This window comes from Danio rerio, chromosome 21, assembly GCF_049306965.1.
Source record: "Danio rerio strain Tuebingen ecotype United States chromosome 21, GRCz12tu, whole genome shotgun sequence".
In the NCBI taxonomy this organism is placed as follows: Eukaryota; Metazoa; Chordata; class Actinopteri; order Cypriniformes; family Danionidae; genus Danio; species Danio rerio.
Genome location: NC_133196.1, coordinates 48,977,501 through 49,001,980, shown reverse-complemented (window position 1 = coordinate 49,001,980; position 24,480 = coordinate 48,977,501). Strand labels below are relative to the sequence as shown.

Below are 24,480 nucleotides of genomic sequence, written 5' to 3'. Positions count from 1 at the left end.
TAGAAATGCTGGACTCTGCAGTTCTCATGTTATATCAGGTGAGTTGACGCTCTGCTGAATCAGACACATCACTCGCTTTTGATTGCAGCAATAACAGTTCAATATGGTGAATTAAACTGCGGACACTGAATGCTCAGAATGAAATGTAGACATGTGCGTTCACATACCCTGCCGTACAGCTGCAGTTGGCTGTCAGAATGCAGTCGTTCTGCTTGATGATGATGACCCAGGCATTGTACAGCTCCGTCTTCTTTCCTTGTCTCCGGCTAGGCAGAGCCTTGGTTTTTAGCTCTACATAGTGTTGAATCTAGTCATCATGGAGCATTATTTCTTGCTCATGACCACACAGAACAACATTGTAGGCATCCAAACACTTGTAGGCCTGTAACTTCTCGCTTGTAAAACACTTGGAGTTTCAATGAGATTGGGGCTGGATGCTTGGCCATTTCCTCTTATCCAATCTCCATTGGGGGGGTGCTGTCGCAGATGGACCTGTTAGAGCACAGGTGTCAAACTCAGTTCCAGAAGGGCCGCAGCTCTGCACAGTTTAGTTCCAACCCTAATTAAACACACCTGATCAAACTAGTTGAGTCCTTCAGGCTTGTTTGAAACCTACAGGTAAGTGTGTTGGAGCAGGGTTGGAACTGAACTGTGCAGGGCTTCGGCCCTCCAGGAATTAAGTTTGACACCCCTGTGTTAGACGAACGCTGCTCACTTTAACGTTAATTTTGCCAAATAACTGTGCTTATCACTGGGTGATGAGCAATTATAATACGCTGAAAGCTATATGTAAATAATATATATAATATGTAATCAATATAATTTATTTCTAATACAACAACAAACTCTGCACCGCATCAGATGTCATTCTCTAGCTGTAAATCCCTGCTGAAAAATCCAGCTTAAACCAGCCTAGGCTGGTTGGCTGGTTTTAGCTGGTCGACCAGGCTGGTTTTAGAGGGGTTTTGGCCACTTCCAGGCTGGTTTCCAGCCATTTCCAGCCTGGTCTTAGTTGGTCAGGCTGGGAGATGACCAGCCAAATCCAGCTAAAACCAGCTTGACCAGCCTGGTTTAAGCTGGATATAGCTGGTTTTGGCTGGACTCCCAGCTTGGCTAGACTGGTCAAGCTGGTTTTAGCTGGTCATCTCCCAGCCTGACCAGCTAAGACCAGGCTGGAAATGGCTGGAAACCAGCCTGGAAATGACCAAAACCCCTCTAAAACCAGCCTGGTCGACCAGCTAAAACCAGCCAACCAGCCTAGGCTGGTTTAAGCTGGATTTTTCAGCAGGGATGCTAGCGCTCTTGTTTTTTTTCTGCAACCTTCATTCATTTTCTTGTCTGATTTGTCCCTTTATTAATCCGGGGTCGCCACAGCGGAATGAACCACCAACTCATCCAGCAAGTTTTTACGCAGCGGATGGCCTTCCAGCCGCAACCCATCTCTGGGAAACATTCACAAACACACACACACACACACACACACACACAAACACACACACACAAACACAAAGACACACACACAACGGACAATTTAGCCTACCCAATTCACCTGTACCGCATGTCTTTGGATTGTGGGGGAAACCAGAGCACCCGGAGGAAACCCACGCGAAGGCAGGGAGAACATGCAAACTCCACACAGAAACACCAACTGAGCCGAGGTTCGAACCAGCGACCTCCTTGCTGTGAGGCAACAGCACTACCTACTGCGCCACTGCCTTGCCCAACATGGTAATTCCTCTATACAATTTGATAGAGCGACTAGACCCGGAAGCTGCTTCGTGTGCGGTCACACTTAACAAGCGTTAAACTCTCTGCCATTGTAAAAAACTAGACCAACAATCATTCAACCGTCAGTGTTTTCCCCTATCGACTAGATGCCATGCGAATCAAACAATAAGATGTCTGCAATAATGAGTTAAACAAGGTGTACCTAATAATTTATTTAAAAATACAACATGCAAATCTGTTTCCGTCTAAACTCGACTACAAGACCTGCCGCGTCTGACTGAGGGAGTCTGGCAGTGTCTTTCAATATACTGTTAGTCATCTTAATTGTGTGCCGATCATCCAGATAAAACTTCTCCAATCTACACGACATGTTCATCAAACTGAGCTTTAAATGCATTTAACTGCCTTCATTACCCAATAAAACAGCACATGGTCCATTGTGCTCCTCACGGCGAGCACAGATTTATTCTCTTGTTTCTATAAAACCCGATGTGCATGTGGGAAATGACGGAAGCTTCAAGTAGTCCTTAAACAAATATCAGACAAAAGTAATCAACGAAAACATTCAACATCCGACTGCTAGTAGAATTTCATTTGAAGACACATTAGCACAGTATTATTAACACATTAGGACAGTCCTTGAAGAAAGCAATAATAATAATAATAATAATAAATCCCTGTGTTGGTGAAAGCGGAGAGATGTCATCGCCGCAGACCCACTCCGGCAGGACAGTCCCTCTGCTCTGCTTCTGTTACTCCAAACCCAGGATGTAATTGATGAGTTGTACCAGTCCAATGATAATGGGCTGCCAGGCCACCAGATACCGCAGCCAGTCCAGCAGCTGCCCGTACATCATATGCGGACGCTCCCATCTGACGGCTCAGTTAAGGAGATTACTTTCAAACATGTGTGAATAAAAGGGGCTTATTTATAATATAAGCGTTATAAGTGTTTAATACATGTTTATGCATGGTGTCACATCACTCACCTCGCTTACGTCCCATTCACAACGCTTCCCATTCATTTTGAACGGGTGACGTCAAGCGTTGCTGAACTGCATTGCGGATCAGTCGGAACTGCTTCACTGGCGTTGCTTGCTTCAGAAGTTGGGAATTTCTCAACTTTTCAAGCGCTGACGGAAGCGCTGGTGTAATCAGATGCAAATACACCAGTTCAGACAGTAGCCGATTGCTGACTAGTTTTAGCCTACCCAATTTACCTGTACCATTTGTCTTTGGCCTGTGGGGGAAACAGGAGCACTTACGCCCCATTCACACGGGGCGTCAGCGTCAACGCTTCCCATTCACTTTGAAAGGGTGACGTCAGGCGTTGCCGAACTGCATTGAGGATCCGTTTGGCGCCGCTCAAGAGGTGTTGCTCGCTGCAGAAGTTGGGACTAGTTCAACTTTTCAAGCGCTGATGGAAGCGTCAGCCAATCAGATCGCTGTATGCAAATACACCAGCTAGACAGTGGCCTATAGCTGACTGAATTTCATTGGCTGACGCTGCTATGATGATCGCTTCAGCCCCAACTTCAGACACGCCTTCAGTCAAGCGTTGACGCTGAAGCCCCGTGTTAATGGGGCGTTAGAGGAAACCCACGCGAACGCAGGGAGAACATGCAAACTCCACACAGAAACACCAACTGACTTAGCCGAGGCTCAAACCAGCGACCTTCTTGCTGTGAGGCGACAACACTACCTACTGTGCCACCGCATCACCAGAAGAGACTTTCATCTTGTCGGCTTAGTCCCTTTATTAATCCGGGGTCGCCACAGCGGAATGAACCGCCAACTTATCTATCATATGTTTTACGCAGCAGTTGCCCTTCCAGCTACAACCAGGGCCGGCGCATCCCTAGAGGCGACCTAGGTGGCTGCCTAGGGCGGCAGTATAGAGTGGGTGGCGTCCGCAACACCTCCCTATGGCAGTTATGTTATGTCCGCGACACCTCCCGCGTCCTCAGATATATTCACGTATAGACGACAGAATAGAGAGGGCGGCGTCAGCGACACCTCCATCAGCACCCGCGTGTCGGGCAGAATTGAGATCCGCGAGGTCCTGTTATATCCGCGCATAGGGCGGCAGAATAAAGAGCGCAGTGTCGCGACACCTCCCTCCCTCCCTCAGCACCCGCGCGTCCTCAGTTATATCCGCGCATAGTGCGCCGGAAAAGAGGTCCGCGACACCTCACTTCATTTTCACAACCGCGGTCACTTTCGTTTTCACATTGGGGTTGAGGGTGACGTGATCGTCCTCTGCCTAGAGCGGCAGTTCAGCTTGCTCCGGCCCTGGCTACAACCCATTACAGGGACGCATCCACACACACTCATTCACACTCACACACATACGGACAACTTGCTTACCCAATTCCCCTATAGCGCATGTGTTTGGACTGTGGAGGGAAACCGGAGCACCCGGAGGAAACCCACGCCAAGAACATGCAAACACATACAGGAAGGCCAACTGACCCAGCTGGGGCTCGAACCAGCAACCTTCTTGCTCTGAGGCGATTGTGATACCAGAAGAGACTTATTTAAAAAAAAAAACACATTCAAAATTGCACATTTCTAAAGGATTTGACCGGTATACAGATGTATTTGTGTATACAAGTTATTTTAAGGATACGGGTTCCTGAACATCCTTTTAAGGTCAACTTTTTCCTTGCAGTATGGACATGTCTGCTTCTTACCCACGATACACCAGCCACGTATGCAAAACTCATGGAATCTGAGGGAAAACGGGGTTAAGGAAACAAACGTGTGAATACAAACACCAAAACAAGAACAGAAACAAAATCTATAAACATGATCAGCTTAAATTCAGTGACTCATGATTATACTTTTATAATTACACTCATAGAGGTAAGTGCGGAGCTGTAAAGTAAGCCCAAATACAACATAATGCTGCTCCTTTAAACATCAATTTGAGAATTATAGCATTATTTAGATGATTCTGGATGCAGGCTTTAACTTGGCCTCTCTTGAGAGCAATCTGCCAATGGTGTAAGCAAAATAATGTCTAGAAAATTTCAGAATTGGACTACAAACAAGACCAAAGTCAGTTTTTGCAGTGAATTAGTGGACAGTCATGTGAAAATCTTGAAGGATACACATGGTTGCAAGTCAGTCTGTAGGTGTTTTCGATGATTCCCTCTTGGTTCGCATCCACGAGGGTGGTCTGACCGCAGACGGCGCAGATACTGTCTGAAAGGTGCTTGGTGGGCATCCCGGACTCAGTGTAATACTGAAAACAGCAGATCTACATTAGACTTCACACACCAGTTCATTTCTGTGCAGCTGTTCTTCATCGTGTTTAAAGGTGCGGTGAGTTTGACACCCAGTGGTTGAACTAGGTATTGCACTCCTGGATCAAAATAAAAGCAAGCGCAGGTTGCCAGATTGAGGACAGGAGCGAGGGATTTAAACAGTGTTAGAAATAAAAGCAGCAGCACCCGATAGAAGGAATATTCTCCATATTAAAAGGAGTTTTCGTCCTAACTAACATCTCGAATTGATATATTAGAAACAGCTTCTTACATCTGAACAACAGAAAACTGACAATGATCCGCTCATGTGCTTTATTATTATTATTATTATTATTATTATTTATTATTCAGTGTTAAAGCTAACAATGTGCGTCTGAATGCTGTTTTACATGACATTTATTGCCATACTACTGAAGCAGATAGTTCACCTCAGACGAGGCATGAGACGATAACCGTTTTCAAGGTATACCGCGGTTTGTAAAAGTCAAGGTTTTAAAACCGCCAACATTTACTGTAATATCGTTCCTAAGGTATATGTACGATTTTTTTATTTATTTTACTTTTTATTTGACTTTTTTTTAGGACACCAGTATCACCAGCAGAAAAGAAATCCAAAGATGCCGTTTTCAATTGTAAAGGAATCTGAGTTTTTGAAACTAATGAAGACAGCAGAAGTCAATGATTAATTTGAATTATTTAGCCTGACATGTTTAGCTAGTTCAAGTTTAATAATAATAACAATAATAATAATAATAATAATAATACCTTAGTATAGTCAAGACAAACTTTTGGATGCGATTAGTCCTGTTTAATCTTTGACCAGCACTAGCATCGAGATCCGTATAGATCAGGCAATGCATCAAAAAAGGTCAAAGCTAACTGATTGAAGAATTTACCCCAATTGTAGATGCCATAACATCGGCACATATCTCTGCAAAATCCCGGCCGAGTACACCAAAGTACAGGCCGTAGAAGAGAAGTGAAACGCCAAGGTCCATGCAATCGTCTGGCTTTATCCTAAAAGCAGAAACAGAGGTGACGTGAGCTTGTACGTGTAAAAAAAAAAAAAAAAGGGGAGCCCTTGGATTTGCTATAGCCCCAGCGCCCAAGTGTTCTTAATCCGGCCCTGCACATATGCACAATGTTTTTAGAATAAATTTATTTTGCAATCATCACATTAAAAGCTGTTATGACCATGTAAAATATTGTAGTAACACAATAATAATAATAATAACAATGAAATTCATAACAAACATTTTTGCAATCGGTAACCCCTATAACTCAGTGCTTTAAAACATGAAATTTTACAACTCACCCAAATAGGAGATTGATGCCGAAGAGGGTTAACATGACTATAGCATATCCCACAATGCCTGTGCCGTAGTTAATCTTATAAAAGAGGAGGAACCATTTATAAACCAGCCTGTAGAGAGAAAGAGAGAAAACACTTTCAGACTGTGTTCACACCTGTGAATCGATTCAGTTGTTCTGAAACAGAGATTACAAATGTTACATTGTTGCTCTTTGCTCTTGGAGCGGTTCGCTTTCACACTGCACAGTTTCTAATCGGACCAAAAGAGCTAAAACAAGTCACGTGCGAGTGAACTCTCCTCACATTGGTCAGAGTGTCAGGGTTTATTTTGCAGAGTCCCGCTCAGCTGTCAGGAGAGGTGGTGGTTTGGTGGTGTTTGACAGGGTGTGCGCGACGTGTCTGAGGAGAGATGCGGTGGGGAGGGGTGATAAGGGTGCGCGACGATGCCTATTTGAGGACCGGGAGGGAGACGTGAGATTACCGGGAGATCATCACTCGTTTGCAGTTATCCGTAGACTCGCGAAACTTCCCGCCCTACTCCTAATTCTCTCTTCATATAGCCGTAAGCCTATTACATATCCATACAACACTGTTATATAACCACGCTCGGATCGGATCGCTTTCTCACTGCAATCGAACCGCTCCAGGGTTCGTTTCAATCGAGCCGAGACCACCTCATTCAAGCGATCTCAGAGCAATTACTTTGGCGCAGAACAGAGCGCGATTGCCCTGTTCACATATGCCAAACGAACCGCGCTAACTGGGTAAACGAGACACGTTCCCAAACAAAAGTGTAGGTGTGAAAGCACCCTCAGACTGCTTTCACACCTGGGAATCAATTCAGTTGTTCTGAAACAGAGATTACAATTGTTACTTTGTTGCTGTTTGCTCTTGGTGCGGTTCACTTTCACACTGCACAGTTTCTAATCGAACCAAAAGAGCTAAAACAAGTCACGTGCGAGTAAACTCTCCTCACATTTATCAGTTTCAGGGTTTATTTCCCGCTCAGCTGTCAGTGGGTGGTGATTTGGTTGTGTTTGACAAGGTGTGCGCGACGTGTCTGAAGAGTGAGGAGGGATGCAGTGGGGAGGGGTGAGAAGGGTGCATGACGTATTTAAGGACAGGGAGGGAGACGTGCGATTACTGGGAGATTATCACTCGTTTGCGAGCATTCGGGTGTCTCTGTGCATTTGCGAGAGACTCTCGAAACTTCCGCGAGACTTGGGATGTCTGTTGAATGACCTCCAGCCCTACTCATAATTCTCTCTTCATATAGCCATAAGCCTACTACATATCCATAAAACACTGTGATATAACCGCGCTCGAATCTTATTGCTTTCTCACTACAATCGATCCGATCCAGAGTTCCTCTTAATTGAGCCGAGACAACCTCATTCTGGCGATCTCTGAGCAATTCATTTGGCGTGGATTTCGAGCACAATTGCTGGATTCACATATGCCAAACGAACTGCGCTAACTGAGGAAACGAGACGGGTTCCCAAACAAAAGTCTAGGTGTGAAAGCACCCTAAGTAACATATTTCAGATTTGCAATAATGTAGACAGTGTCCTCTAGTGGATTTTACACCTGAAACGTACAACAAAACACACCCTAAGCAACGTATTTCAGATTCGCATTAATGTAGACAGTGCCCTCTAGTGGATTTTACACCTGAAACGTACAACAAAACACACCCTAAGCAACGTATTTCAGATTCGCATTAATGTAGACAGTGCCCTCTAGTGGATTTTACACCTGAAACGTACAACAAAACACACCCTAAGCAACGTATTTCAGATTTGCAATAATGTAGACAGTGTCCTCTAGTGGATTTTACATCTGAAACGTACAACAAAACACACTCTAAGTAACGTATTTCAGATACACAATAATATAGACAGCGCCCTCTAGTGGATTTAACATCTGAAACATACAACAAAACACACCCTAAGTAACGTATTTCAGATTCGCAATAATGTAGACAGCGCCCTCTAGTGGATTTAACATCTGAAACGTACAACAAAACACACTCTAAGTAACGTATTTCAGATTCACAGTGATGTAGACAGCACCCTTACACAGGGCTACTATGTAGCTTTGCATAACAAAAACTATTATTTCAAACCTGCATGATGGGTGTACTCGTGTTATCTCTGACTAACATCTACATGTGTTTGATGATCTGAAACATTAAACTGTGAAAAATATGCAAAAACATGAGAAAGCAGTAAGGGGGCACACACTATTTCACACCACTGTAAATAAACAATCATAAATATGAACAACGCTGGACGCGGGAGCTATTTCCATCTCTGTATTTGTGCTTATTTGCGGTGGTGAACTGCATTATGGGATGTTGATCTCTGCTGTGTCCACTTCTGATGGTGAAAATTCAACTCTGCGGTTTAACAAGGTGACTTTTACTGATATTTTAGTCGTTTTAGATAATATAATGTAGAAGAAATAATATCTACAGAAGCTAACATTTTCTGTGGTGTGTGTGTGGATGTTTCCCAGTAATGGGTTGCGGCTGTGAGATGATGGTGTAAATGTGATTTTTACCTCGGAGTGGTGCAGGCCAGGGGTTTGCGAGTGGCACGAAAAGTGACAAAAGCCGTGATAATAGAGAAGGTGAACCACACCACCATAAACCTCCACCAGTGCAGTTTAGAGGTGAAGTACAGAGGAATCACCCACATCTGGAAGAGCGTTACCATCTAAAAGAACAAACAAAGAATACAACACATTAATATGCACACTACATGACAAACATCTCAAGTTTTAGGAACAACAAATAATAACTTCTAGTTGATCTCCTGATATCAGAAGTGGCTTATATGAAAGGTAAAGGCCTCTAGATTTTGCATATTTGAGCTCAATAAAATCTGATCATGCATTGATTATTAATGATTTGATAAGGACAGTAAGCTCTGACTCTGCTCAGACTAAAGTGTCATCACTGAACAGAAATAATGTCCAGTATAGAATATAAAGTCCTGCTGCAGTGGAGACAGAATGAATATTGTGTCTGACTCCATCATGAGCTTGGAGGACTGCATCCATACATCTCTGACATGACTCAAATCACTGATTAATAAAGTCATCTGGAATGAAGAAGAAAGCATATCTGAAAGCATTACTGTGAACACACATTATTGTGTGCGAGGAGTAAATAACTCACGTTGTATGATTTTTGGTGTCTCTGTTTCCACTGAACCAGGGCGAGCTGCGCAACGACGAGCGTGACGATGAGAATGAGAACCATCTCTGCATGCATGGCTTCATGCCCCTTGTGTTTGGCATGCAATTTCGCATGATCCAACCTGCAAAACAGAAAAAATACTTACAATTATGTACCAATTACATGATCATTCAACAATCTTCACGAATCTTGCACTGCAAAAGATTTTAGCGGTAAAAAATGGTCCTGGTTTACAGTAAGCTTCTATAATATATACAGTTGAAGTCAGAATTATTCGCCCCCTTTGAATTTAAAAAAAAATATTTCTCAAATGATGTTTAACAGAGAAAGGAAATTTTCACAGTATGTCTGATAATATTTTTTCTTCTGGAGAAAGTCTGATTTGTTTAATTTCGGCTAGAATTAAAGCAGTTTTTAAGTTTTTAAACACCATTTTAAGGTGAATATTATTAGCCCCTTTAAGTTATATATTTTTATATATATATATAGCTTAAATATATATATTTTTATACATACACACACACACACACACACATATATATATATATATATATATATATATATATATATATATATATATATATATATATATATATATATATATATATATATATATGTATATGTATATACATATGTGTGTGTGTGTGTGTGTGTGTGTGTGTGTATGTAAGTATATATATACACAAACATATATGTATATGTATACACACACACACACACACACACACACACACACACACACACACACATATATATATATATACCCATACCCATACACATACATATACATATACATATATATACACATATGAGCGAGGCAGTGGCGCAGTAGGTAGTGCTGTCGCCTCACAGCAAGAAGGTTGCTGGTTCGACACGTCGTCAGACACACACATATGAAAATATAGTCATTTATAGTAAATACTAGTGTTTTAACCATACTGACACCTCCAATAGAGATAGAGATGTTGCACAATCCGCTGAAATGTTGCTTGAATTGGTGTTTATGTATGGGTGATATATATATATATATATATTGCATCAGCAAAAACAACTGAGGTCATGTCCATGTGTTGTGCGATAGGTCCATATATTGATTATGACAGGCCTAATTGCAGTTAATCATTTGACAGCATTACAGATCACAACCCTTTTTTATATATTGTTAAAGCAGAAAACAAGTGGAAAAAGAACATGAGAAAGGAAATAACGCAGTGGACTGAAATAAGCTCTTTTGTTATACCCTGACTCATTAAAACACCAGCTGTTGTGTGTTTCTGGATTCTAAAAATAGATTATGCAAGAAAACGTATTGTTTATTCTGCCAGACCAACAGCTAAGGATTATTTTTAGCACAATCCTAGGCTCTAAAAGGACTTGCATTCAGTCTTTTTGAGCTGAATTTTTTCAAAAGCAGTCGGCAGGTTAGCTTAATAAGGGGATTGCGGACTATAAAATCAGAAAGAAATCGGAAATAGAGGACTTTAAGCCAGCTTTCCTGACAGCCATTGATTACTATCTCCAGTCATTTTATTAAATAAAACTTTTTATTATAAATTGTATTAAATAAAAAGTAAGAAAGTGTGTAAAAGTTATGAAGAATTGGGCGAAATGGTTTCAGATGTGCTCAAGACTCTACACTTCCTCCTACAGTAACTAGGGCTGCACGACATGGAAAATACAACATGGTGATATTTAGTTTTTTAGGAAGTATACATTACAATTTGAATACAAATTCACCAGATAGCTTGAACAGCTCTATTAGGAAAGTATTCTATATTTAAGGTAGATTTGAGATTATTCTGTAAGTGAGGGAATTTATGCATAAAAAGACATAGAAAATGAGAATAGAGCAAAGATAAAAGTGAAATATACAGTGTTTTATGCTGAGTCTAACAGTATTCAGGTACATCAATTGAAAAAGCTGATGTAAAAATAACACTATAGTCTTCATTGTATGCATGATTCAATATAATAGATGAATAAAGAAAGACACAGACCTCCACTTCTCCTCTGGTGAGAGCCTGGACAAATCAATCTGTTGAAACACAACACATATTAATTCTACCCTTCTGTTCCACATTTACAGAGCAAAAATGCTTGAATCATGCACATTACTAAATTTCACAGTTCACTAACATGTTGAATAACTATTTACAAGATAGATTACAGACAGACAGACAGACAGACAGACAGACAATCTGACAGACAGACAGACAGACAGACAGACAATCTGACAGACAGACAGACAGACAGACAATCTGACAGACAGACAGACAATCTGACAGACAGACAGACAGACAGACAGACAGACAGACAATCTGACAGACAGACAGACAGACAGACAGACAGACAGACAGACAATCTGACAGACAGACAGACAGACAGACAGACAGACAGACAATCTGACAGACAGACAGACAGACTGACAGACAGACAATCTGACAGACAGACAGACAGATAGGTAGTCTGACAGACAGACAGACAGGTAGTCTGACAGACAGGTAGTCTGACAACAGACAGACAGACAGACAGACAGACAATCTGAAAGACAGACAGACAGACAGACAGACAATCTAAAAGACAGACAGGTAATCTGACAGACAGACAGACAGGTAGTCTGACAGACAGACAGACAGACAGGTAGTCTGACAGACAGACAGACAGGTAGTCTGACAGACAGACAGACAGACAGACAGACAAACAATCTGACAGACAGACAGACAGACAGGTAATCTAACAGACAGACAGACAGACAGGTAGTCTGAAAGACAGACAGACAGACAGACAGGTAGTCTGACAGACAGACAGACAGACAATCTGACAGACAGACAGGTAATCTAACAGACAGACAGACAGACAGATAGGTAGTCTGACAGACAGACAGACAGACAATCTGACAGACAGGTAATCTGACAGACAGACAGACAGACAGACAGACAGACAGACAGACAGGTAGTCTGAAAGACAGACAGACAGACAGACAGACAGGTAGTCTGACAGACAGGTAGTCTGACAACAGACAGACAGACAAACAGACAGACAGATAATCTGACAGACAGACAGACAGACAGACAGACAGACAGACAGACAGACAGGTAATCTGACAGACAGACAGGTAGTCTGACAGACAGACAGACAGACAGACAGACAATCTGACAGACAGACAGGTAATCTGACAGACAGACAGACAAGTAGTCTGACAGACAGACAGACAGACAGACAGACAGACAGACAGGTAATCTGACAGACAGACAGGTAGTCTGACAGACAGGTAATCTGACTGACAGACAGACAGATAAACAGACAGACAATCTGACAGACAGACAGACAGACAGACAGATAGATAGATAGATAGATAGATAGATAGATAGATAGATAGATAGATAGATAGATAGATAGATAGATAGATAGATAGATAGATAGATAGATAGATAGATAGATAGATAACGGAAGCGTTTGACAGCACTGCTAATAATAGTAATACGGAAAGAAACAATAATGCGCTTCTGTGACAACAAACCCCACAGTGTACTCTGCACTACATCAATAATCCCCATATCCCTATAGAACTCAGTATTCTCCTTCGCAATAGTGTAATAATCAGGCATGGAGGACTGAGCAGCCTGTGAGCCTGACCCCCTCTGCTGTACATCTGAGGAATGAATGGCTTGTCATTATATACAGTATAATATCTGTTCTGCTGTGTGTTTTATGAGTGTATTCGCACCTTGCCGTCCTCGTGATGTCCGTGTCCATGATCGTGTTCAACTCCGTCAACCTCCACCTCAAACACCCCTGCCATCTTTAGGCTTACAGCCCTGCTAACAGCCGATGCAGTCGTTGCAGCAGACTGGACACAACGCTTCCGGGTTATGCTTCCTTTTTCTTCTGCTGCACTAGCGCACACCGCCGGCTGCTGTGCTGGAGTGGAGCTGTTGCTGGAACAGATGCCGCAGCTGTATGCCTAACATAGATGTTTACACTATATACTGTATATATCTATGGAAGGGATACAGCTGCGGCTCGAAGTTAATAATAATCATTCGTATTATGTATTAAATTATCTTTATTAATCGACCCCGGATTAATCAAGGCACTAAGCCGAAAAGAAAACGAATGAATGAATATATTTAACGTTTGCTTAGTGCAATACCCTGGTAAAACCCCAAAACCTACATCTATAATATAAAGAGAAATCATTATAAACAGAATTAATCCGTTTGTAGTAGAACTTTCACATTAATGTCACTTTTAATTTTCTGCTTGAGAATATAAAAGAAGTCTTGTGTTTTTAAAATCTTTTGGTTCAATAAAAAAACTGTACTCTCCAAAATGTTGCTCTGTTTACTCAATCGGTGAGGTCGAACGTGTATTTGCGTGATGACGTCATGACGCCGGAGGTGGAGCTGCTTATTTGAAAGTGGCGGGCAGGATCTTTCCTCCGACTCAGAAATAAACGCTATTCCCGGATTAATCCATCTGGAACTTTTATCGGCGTCTATTTGAGTCTGTTTAATATAGCACTTTCATGCGAGGGCGACTAGGATTATGATTTATGTCGTTTAGTTTGAAACTGTTGTCGATATTGTGTAAGAAATAACGTTTAATGCGCTTTTCTCTTCGAGCTCCATAGCGGTTGACGCAGAGCGGAAGGTGAGGATGAGTTCACAATAATATCACAGTTCTTAAAGCTCTTTATTTCTATTTTTTTTACAGTTTTTCGATGTTTAGTTCGAGTGTAGTCATTATATACATGTGACGTTAAATTAGAAAGTGTATTTGATGTTTGTGGATAATTGCGTCAAGTGCGGTCAGGCTTTAGGCCCGTTGTATTGTATTTCTTTAATCAAGTTATTTACTTTAACTATGTTTAATACACACATTAGTGGACAAAAGTTGTTAAACCTTGCCTAACCTTTTTTTGTTTGTTACTGTAAACAGCTATTTATGAGCTGTCTGCTATAACGTTAACGTTATTAGTTTCATAAAGCTAGTGTTTTTATTATTGAGGCAATGTTGAAGGTGGTTTCATATTCACACATATTTGGACTTTGGCGTTCAATAAAATACTAAAACAGAATTTAAAAGGTTTATACAGATTAATTATAATCACCTATTATAATAACCACAACTTGACACCCTCTCAATATTGTTTACCACGCCAACTTTGAATCTTGGGTCTGAAATTGCATATAAGTATGACTTCAAAACAACATTAGCACTATTCGACCGTCAACAGTGTTGTACTTTGATAGTCATTACCTGATAATATTATTTCACTATTTAGATTTAGCATAAATACATTCCTGAAATTCTATTATGAAGGTTAAAGTCTGAACTTGGCTTAAGTTGTGTATTTCCCAGACACGTAACTTATATAGATATTGTAAAGAGTTTAGATATAATATAAAGTTGAAATTTAAATTTTGAGGCTATATAATTGAAATAATATAGAAAAAAGTCGATTGAACTGTCATCCCACATTTAGAGCTCATGCTTGAAGAGTTTAGTTCATAATCATATATGCATTTTAAATAGTGTCAAATTGTATTATTATTATTATTTTTTTATTTGCTAAAAAACATTTGTGAAACTGTTGTCGATGTTGAAACATTTCATCCACTTTCCCCCTCTATCTCCATAACAGCTGACACAGAGCAGTTTACTTGTTTTAACACACATTATTTATAATTTGGCTAGAAAATCTCAATTTGTATTTATTGATTTTTTTTTTTTAATCCAGTAATATCGTTTCCACTGGCCCATTACAATAAATCCTTAGCGTTTAGCCCTGTACACCTTTGACATTTAATCTATAATGGTGGTAAAAAGGTCTCAAGTCTCAAATTTGACTTGGTGAAACCTGCAGAAACTCTCTAATGGGCTCGTCTTGCTCTGTGCGCACTGTCTTTGTTAGACGATATGTGATTGTAATTTGTAATTCAACATCATGTGCTTTTCCAGAATGACCAAGGAGGACGAGAAGGCCATTCCCGTGAGGGTTGCATTGAGATGCAGACCTCTGGTGCCCAAAGAGATCAATGAGGGATGCCAGTGCTGTCTTAATTTTGTACCCAGTGAACCTCAGGTCTGTGTGTGTCAGGTCATTCCTTTAACACTTGTGCATCATGTCATGCTGTTAAATCCTAATAGTCATTTTTTTTTCTCCTTTTATTTCAGGTGATTGTTGGCAACGACAAGGCGTTCACTTTTGATTATGTGTTTGACCCCACAACAGAACAGGAGGAAGTTTTCAACACTGCGGTGTCTCCTTTATTATCTGGACTTTTTAAAGGTTTGTAAGGCCATGTCCACACTAATGCGTTTTCATTTGAAAACGCATATTTTTGTCTCCGTTTTGCCCTTCCATCCACACTGAGACGCGTTTTTAGGAAACAAAAACGTATCTTTTTGAAAACGCTCTCCAAAGTGGATAAATTTGAAAACGACTTTTTCGTGTCGTAGTGTAGACTGTGAAAACGGAGTCTTTCGAAAACGATGACGCGTTTTTTGTCATGTGACACTCAGTCATGTTACTAATTCGTTTACTTTATTTTCGTTGTGATTATGATTTTAGTGATGTCGTCCTTACTGTGAGGGTAAGCAGCGTCATCAGCAGGATACTGTTCTTCAAAGCGGTCCAGTATATCGGCATATTTGTTTTGGCACGTCTCCCAGTCTACATTTCCACTCTCTTTTGCAACTTTGTATTCATGTGTTACTCGAAGCAGCAACTCTACTTCATTGTCAGTCCATTTAAAAAACTCTGTGCTTTTCCTTGACATTTTGCCGCAACGTTTTAAAGAGCCGGAAAGAAAATAAACGTCAGCCGGAAATGATGCGTGACGAAGCGTCTTACGTTTCACGCATGCGCAGTACAGGTTGAAAGCATTGGTAGTCGTTTCAGTGTGGATGACAAAGTTTTGGAAAACGAATGGAAACGACAGTGTGGACGTGAAGCGTTTTTAGAGGAAAACTCCGTTTTCAAATTTGTCCGGATTAGTGTAGACATGGCCTAAAGCAGTCCCAGGACCAATTCTGGAGGCAACAAAGACTTTGGCCCAATCCCAATTCTACCCCTTAGCCCTTTGCTTGCTTTTGTGCATTCAGGGGACGGGTTTGGGATGTCCCAATTCATTTTAGCTTAATAGCATAGGGCTAAGGGGAAGCGCTTGAAATGGAGATTTTCCACAACCACACTGGAAACCAAGGAGTACAAAAACTTCCCAGATTTATTTCAGACCTTTTAAAAAATTTTGACAACAAACAAACAAACATATGTTTTAGATAAAATTGTCTTCGTATAATCCACAATATTAACTACTGTACAACATACTTTCACACCTGTCACTCGATGACACTGGAATACCCTGTCTAGTGGCTGGGAATGAGCTTTCCACAGTGTGTGCTGTAATGTTAATGTTGTTTTCGTGTGTTTACATAAATGAATATGGCCACTGTTTGAATGCACAGTAGTGTTACGAGCTTATTGCCATATTATATCATTATGATAATAAGATATAATTGCCTTCAGTTATTTCCTAAAGCTAAATACCCCAAAAAACTGGAATAACTACAGCAGGTCTCGTATGAAGAGCTCATAATGACATGTGAAGTGTGCTTGTGTTGAAGTACTGTCCCACTTCATAGGGGTAAATTTGAAGCCCTTCGCACTTTAAGGGCCAAGGGAAAGGGGTTTAAAATGGGATTGGGCCTTATTTTTCATGCATAAGGGGTAAATCTGCAGTATGTAATGGATATGTTCATTGTTTGTACTTGCAGGTTATCACGCCACTGTTCTGGCCTATGGGCAGACGGGGTCAGGCAAGACGTTCTCTATGGGCGGCACTTACACATCCGAACAGGAGAACGAGCCCACGGTCGGGGTGATCCCGCGAGTGATACGACGAATCTTCCAGGAGAAAGCTAAACGCACAGACTGTGAATTTGTGCTAGCTGTATCTTACCTCGAGGTATAGATGCGTGTGTTGTTTGGTGTTAATGGTTGTGTGCTGTTGGGATGTTTTCATCCACTCTCTGGGCTGATTTTGAGTCTTAATTTGCTCACATTTTTTCTGTTTCAGCTAATAGAATGATTTTTGGTGACTAATCTTATTTTGACACATTTTGTGAAAATGGTTTGGAGTTTTTCAAAAACTCAACAAACTCTGGGCAAATTTACTCTTGTTGTGTTAGTGGCTGTTTTCACCTATTGACTTGCCATGGCAGCATATAATCATGCATTCTTGATTGTTGCTGGTTTTGCCTGTTGGGAAGAGAAACAATTGGTCGTTTTTGCTGTTGATCATCAGATGCAGTGCAAAAACAACGTAGTTTCTGACCTTTATATGGAGTATAGTGTGGGTTTTAGAGAGAATGAGAGAGACCTTTGTGCTCATTTTGATATGTCGGAGTAAATCAAAATAAGCCCCTCAGCTCTCAGAACACTGTAAACATAGTAAGTGTATCGCTGCTCACACACTCTATAATTTGCTGTTTTACTCCATATAAAAGGCAGAAATCTTTTTGCACAGGCCTATCTAAAGTGTTAATGCTGCCAACTGATGATCTACAATACCTTTTCCCAAAAGGGAAAACCACCAATCAATAATGCATGATTATCTGCTGTCATGGCTGTGCAATCAAAAAATGATTATAATGGCTAGGGCTGCTCGATTATGGGAAAAATCATAATCACGATTATTTTGGTCATAATTGTAATCACGATTTATCAAAACGATTATCAGTTGAAGTCAAAATTATTCGTCTTCCTGTGATTTTATTTTTATAATATTTCCCAAATGATGTTTAACAGAGTTTTTTTTTTTTACAGTACTTCCTATAATATTTGTTTCTTCTGGAGAAAGGCTTATTTGTTTTATTTTAGCTAGAATAAAAGCAGGTTTGAATATTTTGAAACCTATTTTAATAGCTTGATATTATTAGCCCCTTTAAGCAATATATTTGTTTGATTGTCTGCAGAAGAAACTACTGTTATACAATGACTTGCCTATTTACCCTAATTAAGCCTTTGAATGTCACCTTAAGCTGAATACTAGTATCTTGAAAAATATCTAGTAAAATATAATGTACTGTCATCATAGCAAAGATAAAAGAAATAAGTTATTAAAAATGAGTTATTAAATCTGTTATGTTTAAACTGCGCTTTAAGCATCTTCACTGTATTTTTAATTTTATTATTGATTAATGATAAAAACAGTTGGCATCAGTAGGAATATTGCACGCTGTCACTTTAGGAATAGTGCGGCTCTGATATGGTTTCTCTTTCACGCTTCTTTTGATTTTCAACTTGTGTGTTTATTAAACAAATGAGGGTTAATATGAATAATCACTAAACACCGCGCTCTGACACAAATGTGCATGTATTTGACCATTAAAGTGCTCCCATTAAGATCGCGTTAGATGTGTGCGTGTTCTGCTGTCCGAGGCTAAGCGCGGCGCGCACACACACAACAGCACGTGCTCTTTTGCGCTTTTAAAAATATGAATGATGCGCATCCCGTGCTGCAAAAGTTACATTACAGCACATGCTTAGTCATTTTCACGTGGAACTGAGCTTTGCAGAGGCAGAGTTTTCACACGTGTACAACTGGAAAGGGGGCGGTACATGATGGAATAATCGCTTATCTCGATTAATGGTGTTTCATAATCGTTTAAAGCCAAAATCGAAATCGGATTTTCGATTAATTGCACAGCCCTAATAATGGCAGCCAATGGGGCAAAAACAGCACCAACATAACCAAAGCGGAGTCAATCTGAACAATAAACAAGGGTTAAATAAATTTTTATCTTCCTTATTTTAAATTCCTCCTTCAGAGATGAGACCTTTTATCAATGTTTACATTTTAAATAAGTGGCAAGAGGAGTGGGATGCATTGGATGGGATAGGATGCTCAGAGCTTTAAGGCATTTTAAGACTAGAGATGATCAAGTGATTTTTACCAGATGTCATATCAGACATACAAGATTAATCCATGGTTTTCTGCTCAAGGTGAAGACCTTTGACTCTCCTTACTGGAAAACACATTTTACTGGACTGTCCTGCTTTTAATGATTCCAGAAGACTTTCTTTTAATGAAATTAACTCTCTTAAAGACATTTTTAACAAAGTGATTTAGAATTTTTATCATTTATTAACACTAAAAATCTTATTTAATTGATCTGTTCGTTTGTTGTTGTTAATTGTTGTAAATGTTCTTCCCATGAAAAAAGCCTTAGTTGCTGACATGGCATTAAATAAATACGTTATATTAAATATCTTCATTATTTTTGTGCAACTCAAGGGTGATGCTACTTATGGTTTTTATTTTAGATTTACAATGAAGAGATACTGGACCTGCTGTGCACTTCAAAGGACAAACCGGTCATCAGTATCAGAGAAGATCCTAAAGATGGCATCAAGGTGATTACTTATTGGCTAAATTAAATGGGGGGGTCAATAAATACTGCAAAGGGTGTGTTTATTTTTATATAAGCATTGTTTTTGTTATGCATGCAAACATTTAAAACTTGGTGCATGTTATAATCTCTGTTAATAAGGGATTCCAATGATTTATCGCAGATTTAGTGAGTGCCGTCCTTCAGGGTGATTTGTATTGACAAATTTAAGTAATGTTAATTGTAAGGGTATATTTGTTTTGATATTAGCCTTTTTGTCCTCATGCCATGCAAACATTTGAAACCTGTTGCATGATATCTGTTGGTAAATGATACCAATGACTTGTTGATGTAAAAGAGAAAGCAGATATAGTGTGCACTTCTACATTTAGAAGGTGAGCAAGAACTTCAAGCAGTTGTTTCTAAATCAGTGTGATAAAAATTCTCATACTTGTGCTCATGTTTGGTCTTGATGGTTTAGATTGTAGGCCTGACAGAGAGGGACGTGTTGAATGCTCATGAGATGGTGTGTTGTCTTGAGATGGGGAACTCTGCAAGAACAGTGGGCTCAACAGCCATGAACGCGGCCTCGTCCCGCTCACACGCCATCTTTACTATATCACTGGAGCAGCGGCGCAACGGAGACAAGTATGTGAACTCGGCAGCACACTTCTGTCTGAGTATTTATACACTATTCCGTCATTCACTAAACCTCTAATATAAAGCAGATCAATTTACCTTCAATCCTCAAATCTATTCAGCATGAAGGAACAAGCTGATCTTCATCACACACTCTGAATGTTTGGGTTCATAACGGTTTATAAGGAAGATCTTCTCTTTTTTCATGAGTAAAATGAAAGTCAAATTGAAATGTTTTGTTTGTGAAGGACGGATGTCATGGTCTCCAAACTGCACTTGGTGGATCTTGCTGGATCTGAGAGACAAAAAAAGACCAAAGCAGAGGGAGATCGACTGAAAGAGGGTCAGTGCCATCAAAACACAATTTAAAGGTGTTCACTTGAATGTTCTGTGTGACAGTATTTGCTGTTGGAGTATGTGGTTTTCAACACGCTCTTGTGGTTTGCTGCAGGAATCAGCATTAACCGTGGTCTGCTGTCTCTGGGGAATGTGATCAGCGCTCTGGGGGATGAAAGCAAGAAAGGCAGCTTTGTGCCGTACAGAGACTCCAAATTAACACGACTCTTACAGGGTAAGATTCATTCAGAACTAACCATTGTTGATTAAATCACGTTCAGTACACCATATAGCAAATTTACCAAAGACTTAAAGAGGAGCTATTATGCAAAAATCACCTTTATAAGGGGCTTAAACCCAGTTGTTTATCAGCAGTGTGTGAAAATAACCAGAATACAACAAGCAACATCAATGGAAGATTACTGCATCACAACATTGTCCAGTGATGATGCAGACCTTGAAATGGAGATGTTCTCTTGTCTCTTACTCATGAAAACAAGTGTCTCTTGAGTCCACAGTCATAAGAATATAACAATGTGGAATATAATAGCAATAATAATTATAGGCAAATACAGGGTGTCTTAAAGCAATAAAAGTAAATAAATTAATTCTGAGAAAATAAAGGCCCTTAAAAAGGTAATAAAGTCTTAATCATGTTTTTATGAGGTCTTATTTTGTTCAAGCGTCCAAAAAAGCATAAATATTCCTTGATCCATGCAATTGGTTTGGGCCGGGTGCATCCGGCCAAGCTCCTCCGTCTGGGTGATGTCACGTAATTTGCGACAAACATGGGAAGGTGATGTGATGCTTTACACATGTAGCAAAACCATAGAGCGAAACAGACTGCAAAATGGGAAAATGCAAGTTTGCAAACTCCCTGTTGGAGAAAGACGAGTTTAAACAGTAGCTGAAGCCTCTCGCTAAAAACAACCGCAAAATTTATTCTTTCAAGGTTTGTTTCTTCCGAGCTTATCTGAGTTCTGTTGCATGGCTGTCCTAGATTGATTGATTGATTTTAATTATTTATTTGTTTATCTACAATTGTTTATTAACAACTGTTTATTAAGGTAAAGGTTTAATACTAATTAGGACTTGTGGCGTAACTTGTATAGAAGTGGCCACAAGGTCTTAAAATATTCTGAGAAGGTCTTTTAAACAGTCTTAAAAAGGTATTGAAATTACGTTTAGGATTCCTGCAAATACCCTGAAATAGTAATAGTAATAAAATATACAAAAATAATAAATTGATGAATACTAATCAATAATAGTGATCAATAATGAAGTAATAATCAATAAAATTATATATTGATAATTACATTAAATAACTAAATGAAGAGTAAATGAATATAAAACACAACATAAATGAATGTTTGCTTTCTTGAAACACAAGTTACATGTTACAAGGATTCCCAGATCCTTAGTTCGATTCTTGAATACCCTTCTCTCTTTTAAATTGTTTTATAATCCTGTGTTCATCTATATATTCCTTTAATAATGTATTTTTATGAATAATAGTAATAACTGTAATCGATTACTATCCGGACATTGTTTAAGGGTGCTTTCACATCTGTAGTTCGCTTCATTTGGTCCGATGAAGCGCAATAAATGATACATTGTTGCATCTTCTGCCGTCTTTGGGTCGTTTCCACATCACACTGCTGGCTTTGGTCCGAACCAGTTGAAAGGAACCAAAATGCAGTCATCTGAAAAAATCCACATCTCTCATTGGCCAGATGTTGTTGAACATATTTCCTAAACTGCTTATTGATTGGTCAGAATTCACGTGCGGGAAAATGCCAGTGAACTCCCGCAGGTAAACAAAACCTTTTTCTCTGGAGGGACGACTGCGCTGGCTGATAGTATCCCTGCTTTAGACAAACTATACATTACGAAAGTGAAGCGCGGCCGCGGCTGGAAAACAGTGTTTAGTGCATCACTTATTGCAACATGGTCATCTTGCGAAAATATTACCAACGGTCCATTAGGTAGGATCCAAACGTTTCCCCCCCTCTCTCTCTCTCTCTCTCTGTTAGTAAAGCGCTGTCAACAAATATTTTTCCTCCATATCCCATAATGCACAGCGCATCGGCCTACGGCAGCTGAATTAGTCTAAAAGGCGCAGTACTTTTTGCGGTTGGACCTGTTTTAGTACGGATCATATTCTCACCACAAACGAACCGCTCCAGGGTTCCACCTCTTCAAGCAGGTCTCGGTACGCTTATTTGGTCCGCTTTTGGTGCGCACTCGAGTACGATTGCTGCATTCTCACCTGCCCAAACGGACTGCACCAAAAGGGGAAACAAACTCTAGTGCGATTCAACCGAACTAAATAAGGCAGGTGTGAAAGCACCCTTAGAATCTTTTCCTGAAATCTTCCTTTAATTGCTTAACTCCTTTCACAGACTCTCTCGGAGGAAACAGCCACACCTTGATGATTGCGTGTGTGAGTCCAGCAGACTCCAACATCGAGGAGACCATCAACACACTGCGTTACGCCGACCGTGCACGAAAGATCAAGAACAAACCCGTCCTCAATGTAGACCCACGAGCAGCAGAGATGAAGAGACTCAAACAGCAGGTACGCCAACTACTGGGACTTTACAGTTGAAGTCTAAATTAATCACGCTCTTGAGGATATTTACTTTTCCAATATCCCCCAAATGATGTTGAACAGATTCAGGAGTTGTTCACAGTATTTCCTCTAATATTGGTTCTTCTGTAAAAAAGCTTATTTGTTTTAGTTCGGCTAAAATAAAAGCAGTTTTAAAAACAATGTTAAGGTCAATATTATTCGCCCCCTTAAGCAATATAAGTTTTGTATTGTCTCCTGAACAAACCACTGTTATAGGAGTTTTTGTTTATCATGCTGAGTTGATCCTATTAATATGCATTATTCTTTATTGCGCACAGGTTCAAGAGCTGCAGGTGATGCTCCTTCATGCCCGCGGTGGTGTCGCTCCTGTGCTGAGCGGGTATGGCCTGAGGATTTACATTTAGCAGTAGCTTTTAGGAATGGTTTGATTGCTTATATATTTTTTCAGCTTTTTCTCTCTGTTAATATACTGTCTTAGAGCTTATGCACACCAAATCCATCTTTGTTTCTAAAAACAAAACGCAGCATAATCGTTTTTAAAAAAAGCACAGAGAGATCCAGGTGATGTGATATTGTGAACGTGATGCATTGACAATATAACGGACCCCTTAGAAATAGGGGAACAATATGTTACAGGGTTCAACACTAAGGACTTTTTATACTGGCTTGATCGGGTCAGTGGTTTAGATTTTTACTTGCCCTGCCAAAATTTTTACTGGCCACACTGAGAAAAAAAAACCTCAATAGCTATTTTTTTTGCCTCATATTTTAAATAATGTGTCAAATCTTGACAAATTGTTTTTTTACACATGTTAATAGTTGTGAAATGAGCAAATATTAAGGTGTTATGCAAACAAAAAGAGCAGTATGGAAAATGTGCAGGTATTTTATTACAGTTTTAAATTATTTAACAAAAGGTGGCTGACTTGTTAAACTGATTGCAAACTGTGATAAACATCTCGTGTTTTTGTTGTGTTGCACCCATGTAAATGTTAGAAACAGA

At 40.0% G+C, this 24,480-nt stretch overlaps 2 protein-coding genes across 3 annotated transcripts in view; one reads left to right on the top strand and one right to left on the bottom strand.

Moving 5' to 3' along the window:
* Positions 1-1,925: 1,925 nt before the first annotated feature.
* Positions 1,926-13,345, bottom strand: rnf121 (ring finger protein 121). Of its 2 annotated transcripts, none has more exons than XR_012396585.1 (9): positions 13,239-13,337; positions 11,509-11,546; positions 9,491-9,632; positions 8,872-9,026; positions 6,313-6,420; positions 5,894-6,014; positions 4,842-4,975; positions 4,088-4,459; positions 1,926-3,192 (listed from the first exon to the last, which is right to left on the bottom strand). XR_012396585.1 is itself a non-coding variant. In NM_001308556.1 (9 exon segments), coding segments are annotated over 9 exon segments (996 nt in total). In that variant the 5' UTR covers positions 13,314-13,345; the 3' UTR covers positions 2,457-2,480.
* Positions 13,346-13,959: 614 nt separating this feature from the next.
* The window catches only part of kif4 (kinesin family member 4), a 35,325-nt gene continuing 24,804 nt past the window's right edge, over positions 13,960-24,480 (top strand). The window contains 10 exon segments of the mRNA NM_200823.1: positions 13,960-14,164; positions 15,476-15,599; positions 15,692-15,806; positions 17,294-17,484; positions 19,845-19,934; positions 20,391-20,557; positions 20,797-20,891; positions 21,000-21,119; positions 23,287-23,462; positions 23,795-23,856. Coding sequence (NP_957117.1) covers positions 15,477-15,599; positions 15,692-15,806; positions 17,294-17,484; positions 19,845-19,934; positions 20,391-20,557; positions 20,797-20,891; positions 21,000-21,119; positions 23,287-23,462; positions 23,795-23,856 — 1,139 coding nt within the window. The 5' untranslated portion in view covers positions 13,960-14,164; position 15,476.